General features: G+C 41.2%; 1 protein-coding gene and 1 long non-coding RNA gene across 2 annotated transcripts; both read right to left on the bottom strand.

Annotated features, from left to right (window-relative positions):
- Positions 1–472: 472 nt before the first annotated feature.
- Positions 473–12,986, bottom strand: cdr2l (cerebellar degeneration-related protein 2-like). Its single transcript, XM_022671457.2, has 5 exons — positions 12,444–12,986; positions 6,832–6,944; positions 5,436–5,584; positions 2,985–3,149; positions 473–2,739 (listed from the first exon to the last, which is right to left on the bottom strand). The coding sequence occupies exons 1-5, from the start codon at positions 12,520–12,522 to the stop codon at positions 1,860–1,862; spliced, it is 1,386 nt and encodes a 461-aa protein (XP_022527178.1). The 5' UTR covers positions 12,523–12,986; the 3' UTR covers positions 473–1,859.
- A 2,333-nt stretch (positions 12,987–15,319) lies between these two features.
- Positions 15,320–16,300, bottom strand: LOC125798505 (uncharacterized). The gene is made up of 2 exons (XR_007437307.1): positions 16,017–16,300; positions 15,320–15,421 (listed from the first exon to the last, which is right to left on the bottom strand). It is a non-coding gene; the product is annotated as an uncharacterized LOC125798505 (long non-coding RNA).
- Positions 16,301–16,675: the final 375 nt, after the last annotated feature.

Here is a 16,675-nt window from a genome sequence, read left to right on the forward strand (position 1 = left end):
CAGTGACTGTATTTAAACACTGAGGTTCTGTTCCCTTCAGTTTAATACAAATTTAGGAAAATCCAAATCAGTGTTTTTCATTTTATAATCAGTCAGTGGAGTAAAGGCCAGACTCACCCACTCTATGAGTTTGTAGTGCATCCTAAAGCCTCAGCAGCAGAGAGGATCTTCTCCAGCGATCAATAAAATGAATCAAGTTTTAAACACTGTTGATCAGGGCTCTCCTCGCATTTAAATATGTTCTGGTCTGATCCAAAAGAACGTATTAATACGGACGAGTACTAATACTACCGAGTGTAGGAGAGTTTAGAAGAGATGGAAGTGAATATATGGGATGGGTGGAGCTACCAGTCAGCAGAGGCGCTACACTGTTGATGTTTATATACAGTCACTGGTCGTGGACATTCCTCCCATTTTTACTATTTATTTTGCTTCTCATTCAGTCATTCTCCAAGTAAAAAACACACAACTCTTTATAAGCAAAGCGTCTTTAATATTGGAAAGATCCGAGTACAGAAGTGAGGCGTAGTTAAACACAGTCGTGCAGATTCAGATACAGTGTGAAAAGAGAGGAAATTTTCAGCAGAGAACTGCTGTATCTTTTCAGAACTTGCCCAGTTAATTTCCAGTAAGAGTAACAATGAACTGGAAACACAACTCAAACCAACATGAACAACCAAAGACCTGAACTCTGATAACTCGCTTCCTGATCTGAGATGCAGCAACAGTATGCTAATCTAGCTATAGCCACTGTGCACTGCAGTAAAATTAACTTTTAATGAGCTTTTCTGAATTTTTATAGTTATTATTAAATGTTGGGTTCTGTTTACATCAGAATTCAAATGCTGGAGTTGGAGTGACATCATAGCTAAATTTAACCAGATAAACATTCATATCATTTTACACTACGTCATACAGGTGTTTTAATTCCTTTCCAGTGTCTTATGGTGAATCTAACCAACACATTTCCACTTTTATGTCCCAGATTATCATTGTCCCAAAATAGCGTTTTTAGCTAAAGCATTTTTTTTAGCAGATATTAAACCCCATATAATCACAGACTTGAGTAGTACAGTACTGTTTGTTGGACTGATTTAATAGTGGATAGATTATAATTATACAGTAATGATAATAAACTGTGTAATAATATTAATACTGCTTTATTACTGTTGAGATGCAGGGTGGCCATGTTGGATTCAAAATTTGGGATTGTGGGGCTCTGAGTTATAAATCCGCCCTGCTGGAGTTAAAACAGAACACAACAGAAGACTCTGTTTATACCTGTTTAACCACTTTTTAATCACACCAATGTGATTAGGTTCTGAATTTTATCCTGATAAGATTTTTAGCCACTTTTGTTTTAAAACAGGACTAAAATCTGTGTGCAGCGTAATATGCAAATCTACTCGTTATGCGGAAAGTAGTTATGTATCCGTTTAGCCGCTTCCTGTGCTGTAAAAGAGTTTCTGCTACACAATTTTAAAGCTTTAGTAGAAATAACACTTTTTGTCTGAAACCAAATGAATGAAAATCATTTCATTAACTGTTTCAGATAATTTATTAGTGTAATTCGTACATCTGAATTTTAACATTGACTTTTGAACCTGAATCAGGTGTAAACAGAGTCACCGTTGGTTAGAAGGAAGTCCCCCATCCTGTGTACTTATGAGGACCCACTGACTGAAACAATATACAGTTTTCCCCACCCAGCTGATCTTCCTCATCAGCTGATCTTCCTCATCAGCAGTTGGAGCAGGGAAAGGTATAGAGGACAGTGGGTGCCCATGGAGTAAAGAACCCCTGGGTTAGAAAGTAAAACTTGTGGCGCGTTATGTTTCGCAAAATCCGCAGTTATTCGGTTATTTTCCACTCTTTCTCCCTTTGGTGGAGTTGATATCGGTCTTGGTCTTCTGCAGGCGGGAGAAGATCTCCTTGAACAGGGCTTTGTACTCAGGGGTGTTCTGGCTCAGCCGCTTGTCCACAGCCTCCACCTGTCTGCTGATGCCCTCCATGGCCTCAGGCGTGGAGGGTGGCGTCTGCGGCGGCTCCCGGGACTCGGCGGCTCGGCACTCCTTCATAGACGGGTCTCTGGATACGGGTCGGGATGTCTGCACCTCGGCGTGCCGCAGGCTTTCTTCGTGGCGCCTGCACTTACCCAGCAGCTCCTCATACTTTTCCAGCAGCGCGTGGTACTGTTCGTCCACCTCACGCAGAATGGACATTCCGCGCTTGCGAACGCCGTTGGCATGCAGCGCGTAACTGCCCTTGCGTCTGCCCGAGGCGTCCACGGCGGAGATGACGTCCAGAGCTGTGTCACTACAGCTTTTACGCACCGGCGTCTCCCCAGACCCTCCGTCCTCTTGTGCCGCAGCGGTTGCGTCCTCTGGCGTGTCGGTCTCCGGAGCGCTGCTGAGCAGCGTCTGCTCCAGGCCGTCCTCGCCGGTGAGGAGTCGGGCGCGCGACCTGCGCAGCTGTTGCATCTCTTGCAGCTCGGCCTCGAGCTCGTGTACCCGTCGCTGGCAGCCCTCGGCTCCCAGCAGCCTCTGCTCCAGCCGCTCGAACTCCTGCAGCACAGCGGCACACTCGCGTTCTGCGTTTTCCCGGCGACTCCGCTCGGCCGCGACGGTCGCCCGGAGAGACGCGACCGCGCCGCGCAGACGCTCGTTTTCCTCGTCTGCAGAGTTCTGCACCTGCAGGTCATCGCTGCCTGGGTCCGACACAACGAAGCCATCCTCGTACCTGGACAAAAAACAGATCAGCTAACGGTACATTCAGTTCAGTCGATTTAGCACCTGCAGGTCATTTACTATTACTTTTTAACTGCTGTCTTAAAGCTACGTCTACACATCGTGTAAATGTGACCCAAATCTGATCATTGTCCTTAAACGGAAAATATGTCAGGTGTGTTTTTTTATGTGATGCTGAGAGATTTGTTGAGAAGAGAAAGACAGAAATGAGGGAGGTTTCCAGTGAGGGGTCGGTACCTGGGGGCGGTGCAGAGCTCTTTCAGGCAGGGGAACGAATGAACCGTCTTCCTCCTCTCTTTCTTCTCTCGCCGAACCCGAAGCTCCTCCAGAGTCCGCAGCTCCTCCACTCGAGCCGTCAGCATGTCCACCTGACCCTGCAGCATTTCCATCGTACCGGTTAACCTGCACACAAACACAGACATCCAGCCTTTACTCCAGACATCCAGCCTTTACTCCAGACATCCAGCCTTTACTCCAGACATCCAGCCTTTACTCCAGACATCCAGCTTTTACATCAATCAGACAGTTTCTCTCTCAGAGTGGCTGGAGTAAAATGTCAGCAGTGTCGTTTTAGCAAGTTTTTTTTAGCAAATCAAACAGAAAGTAAGATATCTTCAGGATGCTGAAGAGTTAACTATTTCAAATATATTATTTATTAAGTTTAGTCTGCATATATATATATATATATATATATATATATATATATATATATATATGCACATTTCTTCATCAAAAAGCCAGACCCTCTGCATTCTAGCTGTTAATTTTTTGGAGGTAATCTGATGTAATTTCATCCCTGTCTTCCAGAAAAGCCTTCCACAACATGGATCAGCTTCCTCTGTACCAAACAGTTAAGCTCCTCCCACAACATCTCAATAGGGTTGAACTTCAGAGTTTCACTCCATTACAGTCAGAACTCTGCTGACTCATTGGCCCAAATCAGGCTCTGTCCAGAGTACGGCGTGGAAGTCTTCCTACTTAAGGGTCTGTCCTCCCTATATAAATCTATTTTACTACCTCCAAAGCATCACCAGACCATCATGCTGTCTCCACCATGCTTCACAGATGGCACCAAGCATTGATCTTGTATCTTTACATTGTTCTTGCTACTCACATATTCTTATCTGAACCAAAAAACGTACAGTTCATAACACCTTCTTCCAGTCTTCAAGTGTCCAATATCTTTTCTCTTTAACCCATTGCAGACTTTTATTTTTATTGACAATTCTGCTATGAAGTCCAGCACCCTAAAGGCACCACTTAGTCTTTGATTGTGATTTTGATGCATTCCATTTAGTGCAGCTGTCTGTTGACAATCTGATGAGGTGTCTTTGTCTCAAACTGCATTCTAAGATATTTATCTTCTTGCACAGTTGTGCATCAGGGCCTCCCACTCCTTATTCTCTCCTTGTTGGAGCCTCACTCAGAGTTACTCTCTAAAGGAAGTAGTTAACAGCATGAAAAGATATTTTCATTCATTTTTAGCTGATATCTTCCTGACGACTCTCTAAAGAAAGTTGTTATTTTTTGACCATTTTGAGCCTATAAGCATCCTGACAACTGCTGATGCTCCATATACTTAACTAACCTAGAATATTGGCATCACTTCTATGCTCACTTATCAGCACCAAAACAATAAGCAAAATATGCCTCTACACAAATTAGACTTTTTAAACTTTTTCTTTCTTTAAAAATCTGATAAAATAAAACTGGTTGTGCAATGGACACAATTGTTTGTGAATTGCATAAAAATAAGTTTTCTTTGGAAAAGACAGAAATCTGTAAGTGATCCCAAACGTCTGAGGGTAGTGTACATAAATAAGTCTTCTTATTTAGTGCTTTAGTGCTTATTTACATTTTTTCTTCATTCAGGGCCACAGAAATAAAGGCTAACACTGCCCCCTTGTGGAAAATGTGTATTAAGACAATGAAGATATGCCAGATTTATTTTGCTCTTATTGAATGACATTTGATATTTCAGCCTTAGCTTTTTGATAAATTTTTAGGTCAAATTTATGCAAAAATATTGAAAATTCTAAATGGGTCCAACTTTTAAGCACAACTGTATGTGTGTTTCCTCTCAGGCTCAGCATATATATATATATATATATTCTGCTGACGGCTGCAGGTCGAGTCCAGGTTGAACAGTAAAGGTGTTTTTACAGGCTGTAGCGCCGCCGCCGAACGCTGAACCACATTTATCTCTTAGAGCAGATTCCTCCTGGTGCTGAAAGCCCTGCGTTACCACGCCCACAGCCACGCCCACAGCCACGCCTCTGCTGTGCTACCTCTTACGCCTTACCAAGTTCAGCTCTGAGAAACAAACAGAAAAAAAACTGTAGTGCAAACAAAAAGACGACTTGATTAACGATTAGCGAATCCCCTGATCTTATACAGATAACAGAATTCAGAGCTTTAATCTGACGTTCAGAGACGCTGTAGATACACTACACAACAAAACGCTGATCTCAGATCTGTTTTAGAAAACATGCTTTTTATCAGCAGCAGCACAGCCAGCGCCGAGCCGAGCGGAAACAAAAAACAAAAATTACCGTATTTCAAAATGACAACATAGAGAGCAGCAGGGTAAAGACAGCGTGAGCCGGGGTTTAGCTGCTCAATATCTACATAAACTCTTTTTATTATTATTTTTTTTATTAAAACGAGAAGTATTGTGTTGAGACTCACCTGTCGATTTTCTGCTGCGAGGTTTTGCTCTCCAGCACCAGTTTCTCGTTGGTGATCTCCAGCTCTCGCGCCGTCACGTCCAGCTGCTCGTACACTTTCGCGTGCTGCTCGTTCATCTCACGCAGCATCTCCAGCTGCTTCGACAAATACTGCACACAAACAACCCAATCAACACTTTCCTTCTGATCACATGATCACAAACAACCCAATCAGCACGCTCCTTCTGATCACATGATCACAAACAACCCAATCAGCACGCTCCTTCTGATCACATGATCACAAACAACCCAATCAGCACGCTCTTTCTGATCACATGATCACAAACAACCTAATCAACACTAGGCTTGTTCGACTTAACCCGGCGCTGCGCAGTCCGATCGCCGCCTGGCTCGGTATGGTGCATGCTGGTTCGTTTTTTTGTCCGACTTGCGTCTGCGCCTTCATCACGTGACGATGACTTCCGGCATTATAGTCCCGCGAGTGAAATCTGCCTGCAGCCGTCTGACCCAGGCGCTGCAGTTGCTTCCCACCAACTGCGGGAGCCTAGAGCCGCCCTGATGACGACAGAGCTTAATCCCCATTGGTTAGAAGATCCACCGACACCTATCACGTGTGAATCTTTTTATTTTAAAATATATATCTCCTCTAAAACCCCTTAAAAAACACAGTATTTACACTGTCATATCTAGTAGCAAGACAGTTCATTTTCATGCAGTATTCAAAAATATTTATTTGTTCATAATCTGCATTTTATATCATATTAAAACTCAACTGCTATCATTTTTACTGTTTTATAAAGCGCCCTGAACTGCTCTTATTAATTATCTTTAAACCTACATAACTATTATACTGAGATCTACTTTTCTTTTCTTCTATTGTTTTTGTGTTGTGAAATGCGCTAAACAATTAAAGCTGTGTAAATGAGCATGATGTATTTATTTCCAAGAACAAAGGACAGAAAAGCTGGTCTGCAAAAAAATCTCTGCAGCCGCATCTCGAACAAGCCTACTCTCCTTCTGATCACATGATCACAAACAACCCAATCAACACTCTCCTTCTGATCACATGATCACAAACAACCCAATCAACACTCTCCTTCTGATCACATGATCACAAACAACTTAATCAACACTCTCCTTCTGATCACATGATCACAAACAACCCAATCAACACTCTCCTTCTGATCACATGATCACAAACAACCCAATCAACACTCTCCTTCTGATCACATGATCACAAACAACCCAATCAGCACGCTCCTTCTGATCACATGATCACAAACAACCCAATCAACACTCTCCTTCTGATCACATGATCACAAACAACCCAATCAACACTCTCCTTCTGATCACATGATCAGTGTGGTTTCTAAACATTAGGGCGTGGCCTGGCGTACCTCGATCTCCTGCACCTGCTCCTCGTTGTTGATGTACATCTGCTGCAGAGAATCTTCCAGCTCCTTGTTTCTCTCCAGCAGCGTTTTCCCCAACTCCGCCGCCAAGTGCAGATCTGCACACAGACACGCAAAGCATGATGGGAAACAGAACAGCAACATTAATAATTCAACAGCAGACGGATTTCACACCCCAATTTCTCCATATTTACCTGTATCCACCTCATTTGGCCACGCCCCCTTTTAAGAGACTGTTAGTACAGGCTGTGTGTTAAAGTTTATATTAAATTCTGTATCGTATTTAAAGCTGCTGTCGAGAAAAATGATCATAAAGACACATTTCAACATCATGTTAACCCTTAACGTTAGATTTTTTTATGTTGTAAAAGTAAAAAGCTCTTTTTAAGACGGAGGCTGAGGATTCTGGATGTGATGTTCCCTATAGGAGATGATTTAATTCCCCATAAGCAGGTTATTTTAATCTTCACACTGATTAATGTGAGCTGATCTGACCTCAGAGACGGAAGTGGGTCACACTCGGCCTGTTCTCCGTCACAGTGAAGCTGACTTGCTCCACAAAATTAGAATACATCATTTATCACATCAAAACATATAAAAACTAGGGGTGGCCCTAAAATAATATCACGATATTTCATGATATTATAGCGATAATGGTACTCTTGGCGATATGAAAAAAAAAATAATACACATAATGTGTGTGTGTGTGTGTGTGTGTAATTTATATTTTATATTTATATATAACTTACTTATAGGCCCGCCCCCAGCTCTATATAACTACAGTAGTGTTAGCTGACAGCGAATAAGATCTCACTGACCATTTAACACCAACATCAGACATCAGACTTTACTAAAACTGTAAAGAACTTTTTATACTGTTAATGTTCCAACAACACAATAACACACATCATCAATAACAGAATTACTGACTATCTATCTATCTATCTATCTATCTATCTATCTATCTATCTATCTATCTATCTATCTATCTATCTACACACACTCACACACACTCACAGCAGAGTTCAATCTGATAAATGATACTAACTGTACTCTAGAAGAGCAGCCCAGAACATTAGCATAACACTGAGCTACTTCTGTAACCCTATAGAAACAGTACAGTATATAATATAATGTCGTCTATATCCTTTATTTTAAGCAATTGTGCGTCAGAATAAACAGCATATTTGCAGCGGATTTTAAAAACACTTTAACTGTTAAACTGTAATTAAGAGCCACAGCGTCTCTGATGCAAGTATTTCAACACCATCTCGATCCTGTTCTCACATATCCTGTGATTTTATGCTCTTAGTGAGAAGGTTTTTGTGGTGTTGTCTTGCTGGACATGGACGCAGCCAATCACTCCCACCCACCATCCCTACAGACTTAATCCCCACCGTCTGTAATCAGATCAACCCAGCCTTAATGCCACTTAATCAGATACTGAATAATGCAGAGGCAGAGAGAGATGCTAAGCCACGCCGACTGCATGATCTCCCACTCTTCTGTCTCCAGAGGCTGGAAATGATGAGACTAAGCAGCTCTGTTTCCTCCATCAGCAGGTAAATCCAACTTCAGGGCAAAATCATGATCATCCAGTTAAAGCTCACCAAACTGAACCCCACAACCGAGGCGTTTTTACACCTGAAAGTCCTGAAACTGTTCTGTTCTGTATTTATTATGTTTATTTAAGTTTTAGTTTCCCACTGCAGTTTAGTGACTGAGCGAATAAACAACTTTATTACATTCAGTCATCATTACTCACCTACATGGGCGGAGTCTCACTATACTTTACACTGATTGGTTTGTGAAAGGGAGTTGCTTTTCAGCAGGTGTTTTGCTAAATTGTGTCTCTATTCTTGGAGTGCAGGTTTGTCATGCACATGAAATAGAACCCAATTCTTGCAGTGAGACAAAATTCGACATAACACTTCCAAACACAGTTCACTGAATCAACAACATTCTACAACCCATTCAGTGTTGAGCATGGTGAAACTCCGCCCACATAGGTAAATAATTATGACACGTTGTAGTAAATTTGCTTTCAGTTACTAAACTGCAGTGTGAAACTGAAACTAACAAGAAGAAAATTACATAATGTAACAAACACATGAACCTTGGTTTGGACTGTGGTTCTTTAGATCCAGACCGAGCAACACTTTTCAGAGCAGCTACTTTGTTTTGGAGTGAAATTCCAGATATCTGCCGTCTTCTTCTCTTCTATACTGACCTACTTTAACCACTGAACTGGATTTCCCTCCACAGGCAATAAAACTGCCATTTCCCTCTGACTGATTCCTCCCCCTCTTCCTCTCCTGCGAGTGCAGGGAGCACCAGAGCCAGATCGATATCAATTTTCCATAGGAGGAGACAAGAGCTGCGTTCCTTTCTGACGGCAGCCGCCGGACTGGGACAGTATTTTGTGCTCCTGAGAAAATAACTGTTCCATTCCGAGAGCAGCATATGATCTTCATGGTCAGCGTCCTTATTTTCCCCTGATTCTGAAGCAGGATGAGATGTAACACATTTCACCAGATCAGAGTTTCAGCACTTAGATTTAAAAACATGGCGGACGGAGTCGATACTGCGGGGGAGTTTCTGTACAAAGTAATTTTCTTTTTTTTAATTTTATTTCCACTCACTGCTCCCTGTATTTATCAAACTACCACATTTTACACTGATTTAAGTTGTTTTTCAGGGTTGGTTTTGCCTGTACTTTATTTAAAGTAAGACCTGACCGGGTGAAATTACCGTTAGCTTAGCGGTTAGCCGATTCACTAAGGAAGAGTATCAAACGCAGCTGGAACGCTAAGCTAACCTCCACTAGCACACTAGCAGTGTCAGGCGGTCGTACAGTGTAGAAGGTTTAACAGAATAACTCTAGATTCATCTGTAACTGTGATTTAATGTGTAAATAATGAAATTATGATCCTGCCCTCTAGATTATACAAGGGAGTTTATACAAGGGATGTGATAATATAAGACAGTATCAGGTAGTCAAAAGTAATACCACTAAAATTCTACAATTCTTGATACCAAATTTGACACCATGACAAAGATTAAAGCAGCTAACTATAAAGTGAACGTATTTCAACAAAAAAACAAGTGTGCCTAAAATCAGTAATTTTATGATGCATTTCTACTGCAGTACCCAGATGTCTGAAATAGGAAAAACAATAATTATATAACACTACTTTTGGTGTAATAATTAACAAGACAAAATTTCCCTAATATATGATAATAGCCTTGATTTTTTTTGTTTTGGTTATTACATGATGCTAAACCCTCCTGTTATGTTGGGTGATCTGCAAAATATTGGCTTTGAAAATAATTGTATATAAGTTGTAAAAAATATTTTCCTAATTTTTGAAGCATGAAACTTTAATATTAAACTTAGTTGAGATTGAGTAATGTAATGAGCATGTAAATGGAAAATAAATGATTTAAAAACAGGTATGTTTTTCTCTCCTTTTGCAATTTGTCCCTCTTTCTTCTCTCCCCTTTCACTTTCACCTGAGGAACGGAAGAGTGCTCAGTCATAAAGCGCCTGTACTTCACATCAATCTTTTTCTTAACTTGACTTAATGTTATCTAGTTTGAGTTAAGGTAATCTCTTTTTCATTTCCCCCTTTTGTGCACTTCCTGTAGCCCTCTTGTTAAATTAAAAGTCCTTAGTAGAGATTTGTAATTATAATTGCATAACGCAGATTTTTGCATGATTTGCATGTTATTTTGGGATTATTGTATGGTTAGGCCCATCACAATGATCACAATAATTACAATATTCATCATTTTACTGACCTCAATATCGCCCATTATGTATACTTGGCAAAAATGCCCATTGTGTGAATGAGCTGGTATGTCGAAAATGAAAGCTTTTTATATTTAAATTCCAATGTCTAAATAATCTTACTAATTAAAAGTTTGTTGTTGTTTTAAAAAAAAAAACACATAACTGAAGTATTTAGTTTTTTATTATCATTAGATCAGTGTCATGAATGTACTTAATGAAGAAAAAAAACATTTATATAGTGAGCTATTGTGACTTGGTACACCCCTACAGATATCCATAAGAATACAGATGACCCCTTTATATGCATAAACACAATAAATAAGCAATGAAGCATCAACAATTCAGCACTGTTCTGATCTGTTCACACAGCTGTTAAAAACAAGTTGACTTTTCTCCCAACTCCTCCGCAGACATTCAGAGCCAAGAATGTCTTTCTTAGCCCAGAAAATCCACAAATGATGAGAATTCCCTCCCCAAACATTCCATTGCTTTTTCTACTAGATCAGACTGGCCTCTGTTTCTTTAAGCTGAGTGCTGCATATAAAGAGAACATAATACTTCACTGCTTTTAATTTGTGTGAAATTAGACAAAAACACAAAAAAGACTCTTAGTTTTCCCATAGTCAGCACTGAAACCAGAGGCAGGCTGTCCTGTAACCCTGCACTTTATGACAAAGCACTATAAGCAGAGGGCAGACAAAAGGCAATGACATCATTTAAACAAGGGAGAAAGAGAAAGAGAGAGAGCGAGACAGAGAGAAATAGATTAATTTGTAAGTCCATTTCTGTGTCTGTTTTGACAAGATTGAAATAATAGGTATTCAGGATTGAGGAGCAGAGATAAGAAAAGAGGAGAGGAGGAGAAGTGATGGAGATGCTGAAGGTAGAGAGCTGAAGAGAGAAGGTTGGGGGAGGGAGGCAGTTTAAATAAAGCAGACTGGAGAATAACACAGTCTGACAGGCTGTGGTTGAAAATGACAGAGAAACATTGAGGCCATTGCACGAAACCAAGCAAACTCAAGCTATTTGGTTTTATAGACTGGCCTGAATCAGGCATTGCGTATCGTTTGGACATGATAAACCAAGGCACTGTCGAAAACTGGAGTACTGAATAGTCTAAATTAATTCTGCTGCTGTGGCTGAATATATAAAATCACATGTTAATGTCCGGAGCAAACATGAAAACCTACCTACAAAAAAAAAAAAAAAAATTAACCAGCTCTAATTATCAGATCTAATCACAGCTACACCTCAGCAAACTGACAACATAGCCTTTATACCCGGGACTCAATAAACAATGAATAATTAGGTCTCCCAAACTTTTGGCCATGTGTTTATCAGCTTTACTCGAGATTTATGTTGATCATGGGTCTTCTATGTACCTTCAACCCAGTGGAAATTTTATAGATATAGACCTGTAAGTTATATATTTGAGTCCTTCAGTAATGTCTAATTGTGTGTGGTCTCTTTATTACACTGAGCTGTAAAGTGTTAGTTACACACTGGAGTATCCAGGCCTGTTACCAACCTCACTCCCTCAACACCAGCTCCCTAATGAATGCTGAGTTCATGCTGAAGACGCGCTAAAGACGCCATTTGTGTTCTACTGTGCTGTTAGAGGGGCATCAACCGAGGATGGAGAATCCTAACAATGGGTGGAGATGCGAGGATTTGCTGTTTAAATCCTTTAGCTTCAGGCTAACACACATCTGTATCTGTAGCCATTGTGCTGAAGGCTACAGATAGCTGTTTCTTCCTCACATCACGCTTTTATTTTTAAATTGTAAATGTGTGGAGGACTCACCCTGCTCCAGGTCTCTCTGGTCGTACCAGGGCTCTTCCTCCTCGGTCACAAACTCCTCCATCCTGCTGGTCCGGAGCATCCGGCTCCCCAGAAACTCAGGCCGGGATAAAACTCGAGGATAAAGGGTTAAAAGGGTTCAGTCTCGGTGTTCTGGAAACCCTTGTCGATGCTGGGGTTATTAAAACCACGTCAGAAAAAGCCTGAGAGAATATTTTAGCCGGGAAAGCTCGAGCGGATTAAGATACGGAGGCTGATCATCCTCAGCGCGCGCGTCCGGTAATAAACAGGCAAAAAATACAAAATAGCAGAACAATCTTCTGGAACCCCTTAACGACGCCGGGGGTGAAAAATCACGACAACAAAAGACCCAAAACTGTGTATTTGAGCTGCTGTGGCGGCCGGCCTGCCCGCTGCACTGCGCGGCTACAGAGATGCAGAGCTTCCGGTCAGAACAGCTCCAAATTATAACCTTAATATAAAAATATACAGCGATCAGATCCCGCTACATCCACCTCCACCACCCGGCCTCAACCCCTCCCTCCCTCCGCCCGCCCGGTGCTCAGCGCCGACATCGCGTCTCTCATCTGCCTAGTGCTCTCTAACCAGCTCCTCCTTCTCCTCCTCCAACCACCTCCTCCTCCTCCTCCTCCTCCAATCAGCTCCTCCTCCTCCTCCAACCAGCTCCTCCTCCTCCAATCAGCTCCTCCTCCAACAAGCTCCTCCTCCTCCAACCAGCTCCTCCTCCTCCAATCAGCTCCTCCTCCAACAAGCTCCTCCTCCTCCAACAAGCTCCTCCTCCTCCAACCAGCTCCTCCTCCTCCAATCAGCTCCTCCTCCAACAAGCTCCTCCTCCTCCAACCAGCTCCTCCTCCTCCGATCAGCTCCTCCTCCTCCAACCTGCTCCTCCTCCTCCAATCAGCTCCTCCTCCAATCAGCTCCTCCTCCAATCAGCTCCTCCTCCAACCAACTCCTCCTCCTACAACCATTACAGGAACATCAAGCATCTTTAAGATGGTCTGATAGCCTTGAACTTTAAATATGCTTCTTTATAATTCTCCTTCTGATCTCCTCAGAAACTCTTTCCTTCACTTCCTCTGGTTCATGTTCCTCACCAAACACAGTAACGACCTGTAGCTCTATATATAGACCCACTATAATAAAATAATACTATAATATAATATAATATAATACAGCCCCACTGACTGATTACAAGACACCTGTGATGCTCATTCGTGACACACCTTGATTTAACACCTCCCTTTGATCACATTATTTTCAGGGGTACCATCATTATTGTCCAGTCCTGTTTAATGAGTTAATTTTTTTAAATAATTTTGTTTTAGCACGGTTCAGAATCAGTGTCGGATTTTCATTTGTTTGTTTTCATAGAAGTTTTATTTATTACTATTTACTGTGTAATAAACATTTGTCAGATTCAAGTAAATTTCTGTGACTATTCCGGATTTTTCTTTCATTAACTGAGGGGGGCCAACAATTTTGTCCTTGTGTGTACATACACACACCAGCCCCCTGCTGCAGGTACACACAATACATGCACACACAATTACACACACCATACACACACACACACACACACACGCTATATACACACTACAGTGTTTGTAGACCAATTCTAAACCACACCCACTTACCTATTTTACATAGCAGAAAAAGTTTTTTTTTGGGGGGGGGGGGTGATTGATTACAGAAATTAGTAAATTGGTGAGTAAGGGACTTATTTTAGTGATCTATAGTGCATCATGAAACTGGATTTAAGGTGTGTCGGTGTGTTAATTATGGGTGTGTTTTAGGTGAATTGTGAAATAAACTAATCAGTGAGTCTCTTGTCATTCCCTTTTTCTCTTTCATTTAAACTACAGCAGTTTAGCTCCACCCATTTATTCAGCCTCCTCAATTTAACCCCACCCATTCAACCTACAGCAGTTTAGCTCCACCCACTCAGCATACTGCAGTGTATGTAGCGTTTGATTTGAGTCACATACTTGATCAAACCCCAGTAAGAACAGGCTCTCTGCTGGTCAGACTCTAATTTTAGCTGTTTTCTTTAGCTGTTGTCGTAAATTTTCAGCTTATATTTTCTCTTTATTTTTCTCACTAATGTATGTAACCACTCTTCTAGGAAGACCCATCCTATGGCTGTCTCTATGGCTGCGTCCGAAATCGCGTACTTAAGCAGTACGTACTGGATTGGGGTGAGTACGCACTGCTTGTCGAGCAAAGCAGTACGCTTTTTCAGTACGCCAGACCGCAGTACGCACGCAGCCTCGGACGCACTACATCCACCATCTTACCTTAGACGCCCTTTCACCTCTCACCCCTCTCTACCAGCGGCACACTTTACAGAGCTTTACCCTAATTAATTTCATTAAAATCACCTAATTAATCAGCTCTTATTAATAAATAAACCCCCAACCAGTTCTATCTAATAAACACTGATTGTAAATAAAACTTAATATTTCCTCAAATGTGAAATATTTAATAATAAATATGAACAGATTGTTTAACATTCATGAAGTATATTAATAATACTTGCTTATGCAACAAAACAACTATCAAAAAGTTTCAAAGATAAATACCAAAATGTTAATTAATTCCTGCTTTTCCATTTCACCTCAGAATTCCCTTTTGTAGCATAAATATTTAAACACATGATCCTTATTGTTATACATTATCTTTTACTGACTGCATTAAACATAAAGGCCAACATATATGCATTTCTGATTTAAATAAAATATGCTAGAAGCAGTCAGATTTGGCAATAAAATGTAAATTAAAAAAATATTTTAGTAATTTTATTTAATATTTTTCCCTCACGTGCATATTTACACAAATACATTTCCCACAAAATACAAGAATGACAAGTCTTTTAAGTGATTTTATTTATTTTTTTATTCGTTATTGTTCATTTTTCTCCCTCTCTTCATCTTCATCCTCTCCAGTAGGAAGGATAGTTGAATCTGAAAAACACACAGATTAAATCATAAAGTTTAGCTTGGGCATTAAACAAATAAAATATAAATTCAGAACAACATAAAAGTCTTACCATCCTGGCTGGTTAGCTAGCTATTTAATAAAACTAAATAAAATGGTCAGATTTGGGTTATAATTTATTAATGTGATTTTTGGCAACCAGTCTGTCTGTCTGTCTGTTGAAAAGCCTCTCTGATATCAGCAGCCTTTTTCCTCAGATGAGTTTATACAGACTGATCGGTATTAAATGAAACCTGCTCCAGCTCCTCAGCACTGCAGCAGTATACAGGGCTGTAGTGAGTTAGTAAACGCTGGTGTTGTAGAACAGAAGATTAATAAAGAGTTGTGATAAGTTTGATAACTCTTATCTAAGCTAACTTATCTCAGTAGCACAGGGCTAACGCTGCTCAGTAAAGCAGTTCAGATACGAAAATAAAGTTATTGTGTCTGCAACAGCATTAATAATAAACCCACACCCCTATAACTCGCTACTTTAACTTAAACTAACCCTCATAAATCTTTCATTTACAGCCTGATATCACAAACAACCAAAATAGTTTGGATATCTGACTATCCTCTCACCTTATAAACTTCTCTCTCTGTGCCTCTCTCCTCCCCTCTGCCGCTACCCCGCTCACTGCCGGGTCTCTCAGCTCAGCGCGGCTCCCGGTGGATTGTGGGAAATATTAGCGGGTGGAGTGTGCTGGGCTTGTATACTTAAAAATGTCTCCCGGTGCAGTACGTCATCCGGGAACTTTTCGCGTCCTCAAACTCGCCTACTGCGCATTCGGACACACTACCCCATCTCGCATACTGCTTTTGCATACTGTTTAGTATGGAAGTACGCGATTTCGGACGCAGCCTATGTCTAGAGCAAGGGTCACTAATAGGCAGACCGCAGTCCGGGTCCGGACCCAGACGTTGTCCAATGCGAACCCCAAACCGATAAACTACAGAGAAGGATTTAATTTTAAAGTGGCGGAAATTTAATTGTTCACACTGCAGCAACGCGGCATCGCTTCTAATCGCTTTCTCCGCCTTTCACTCGCCGCTTTGGGGCATGTCTCCTGAAACCAAGCAGTTTAACTGCCACCAGCAAGAATGCCTGGAGTTGTAGTTCAGTGCTGTGTATGAACGAGATGCTGTTCTTTTTTATCTGTGCAGTAAACGCACAGACCAATCACCAAATGCCCCCCTCTGCCAATAAGATCTGTGCAGACCACTGACCCATCTAGTGAATT

This window comes from Astyanax mexicanus, unplaced genomic scaffold (genome assembly GCF_023375975.1).
Source record: "Astyanax mexicanus isolate ESR-SI-001 unplaced genomic scaffold, AstMex3_surface scaffold_59, whole genome shotgun sequence".
In the NCBI taxonomy this organism is placed as follows: Eukaryota; Metazoa; Chordata; class Actinopteri; order Characiformes; family Acestrorhamphidae; genus Astyanax; species Astyanax mexicanus.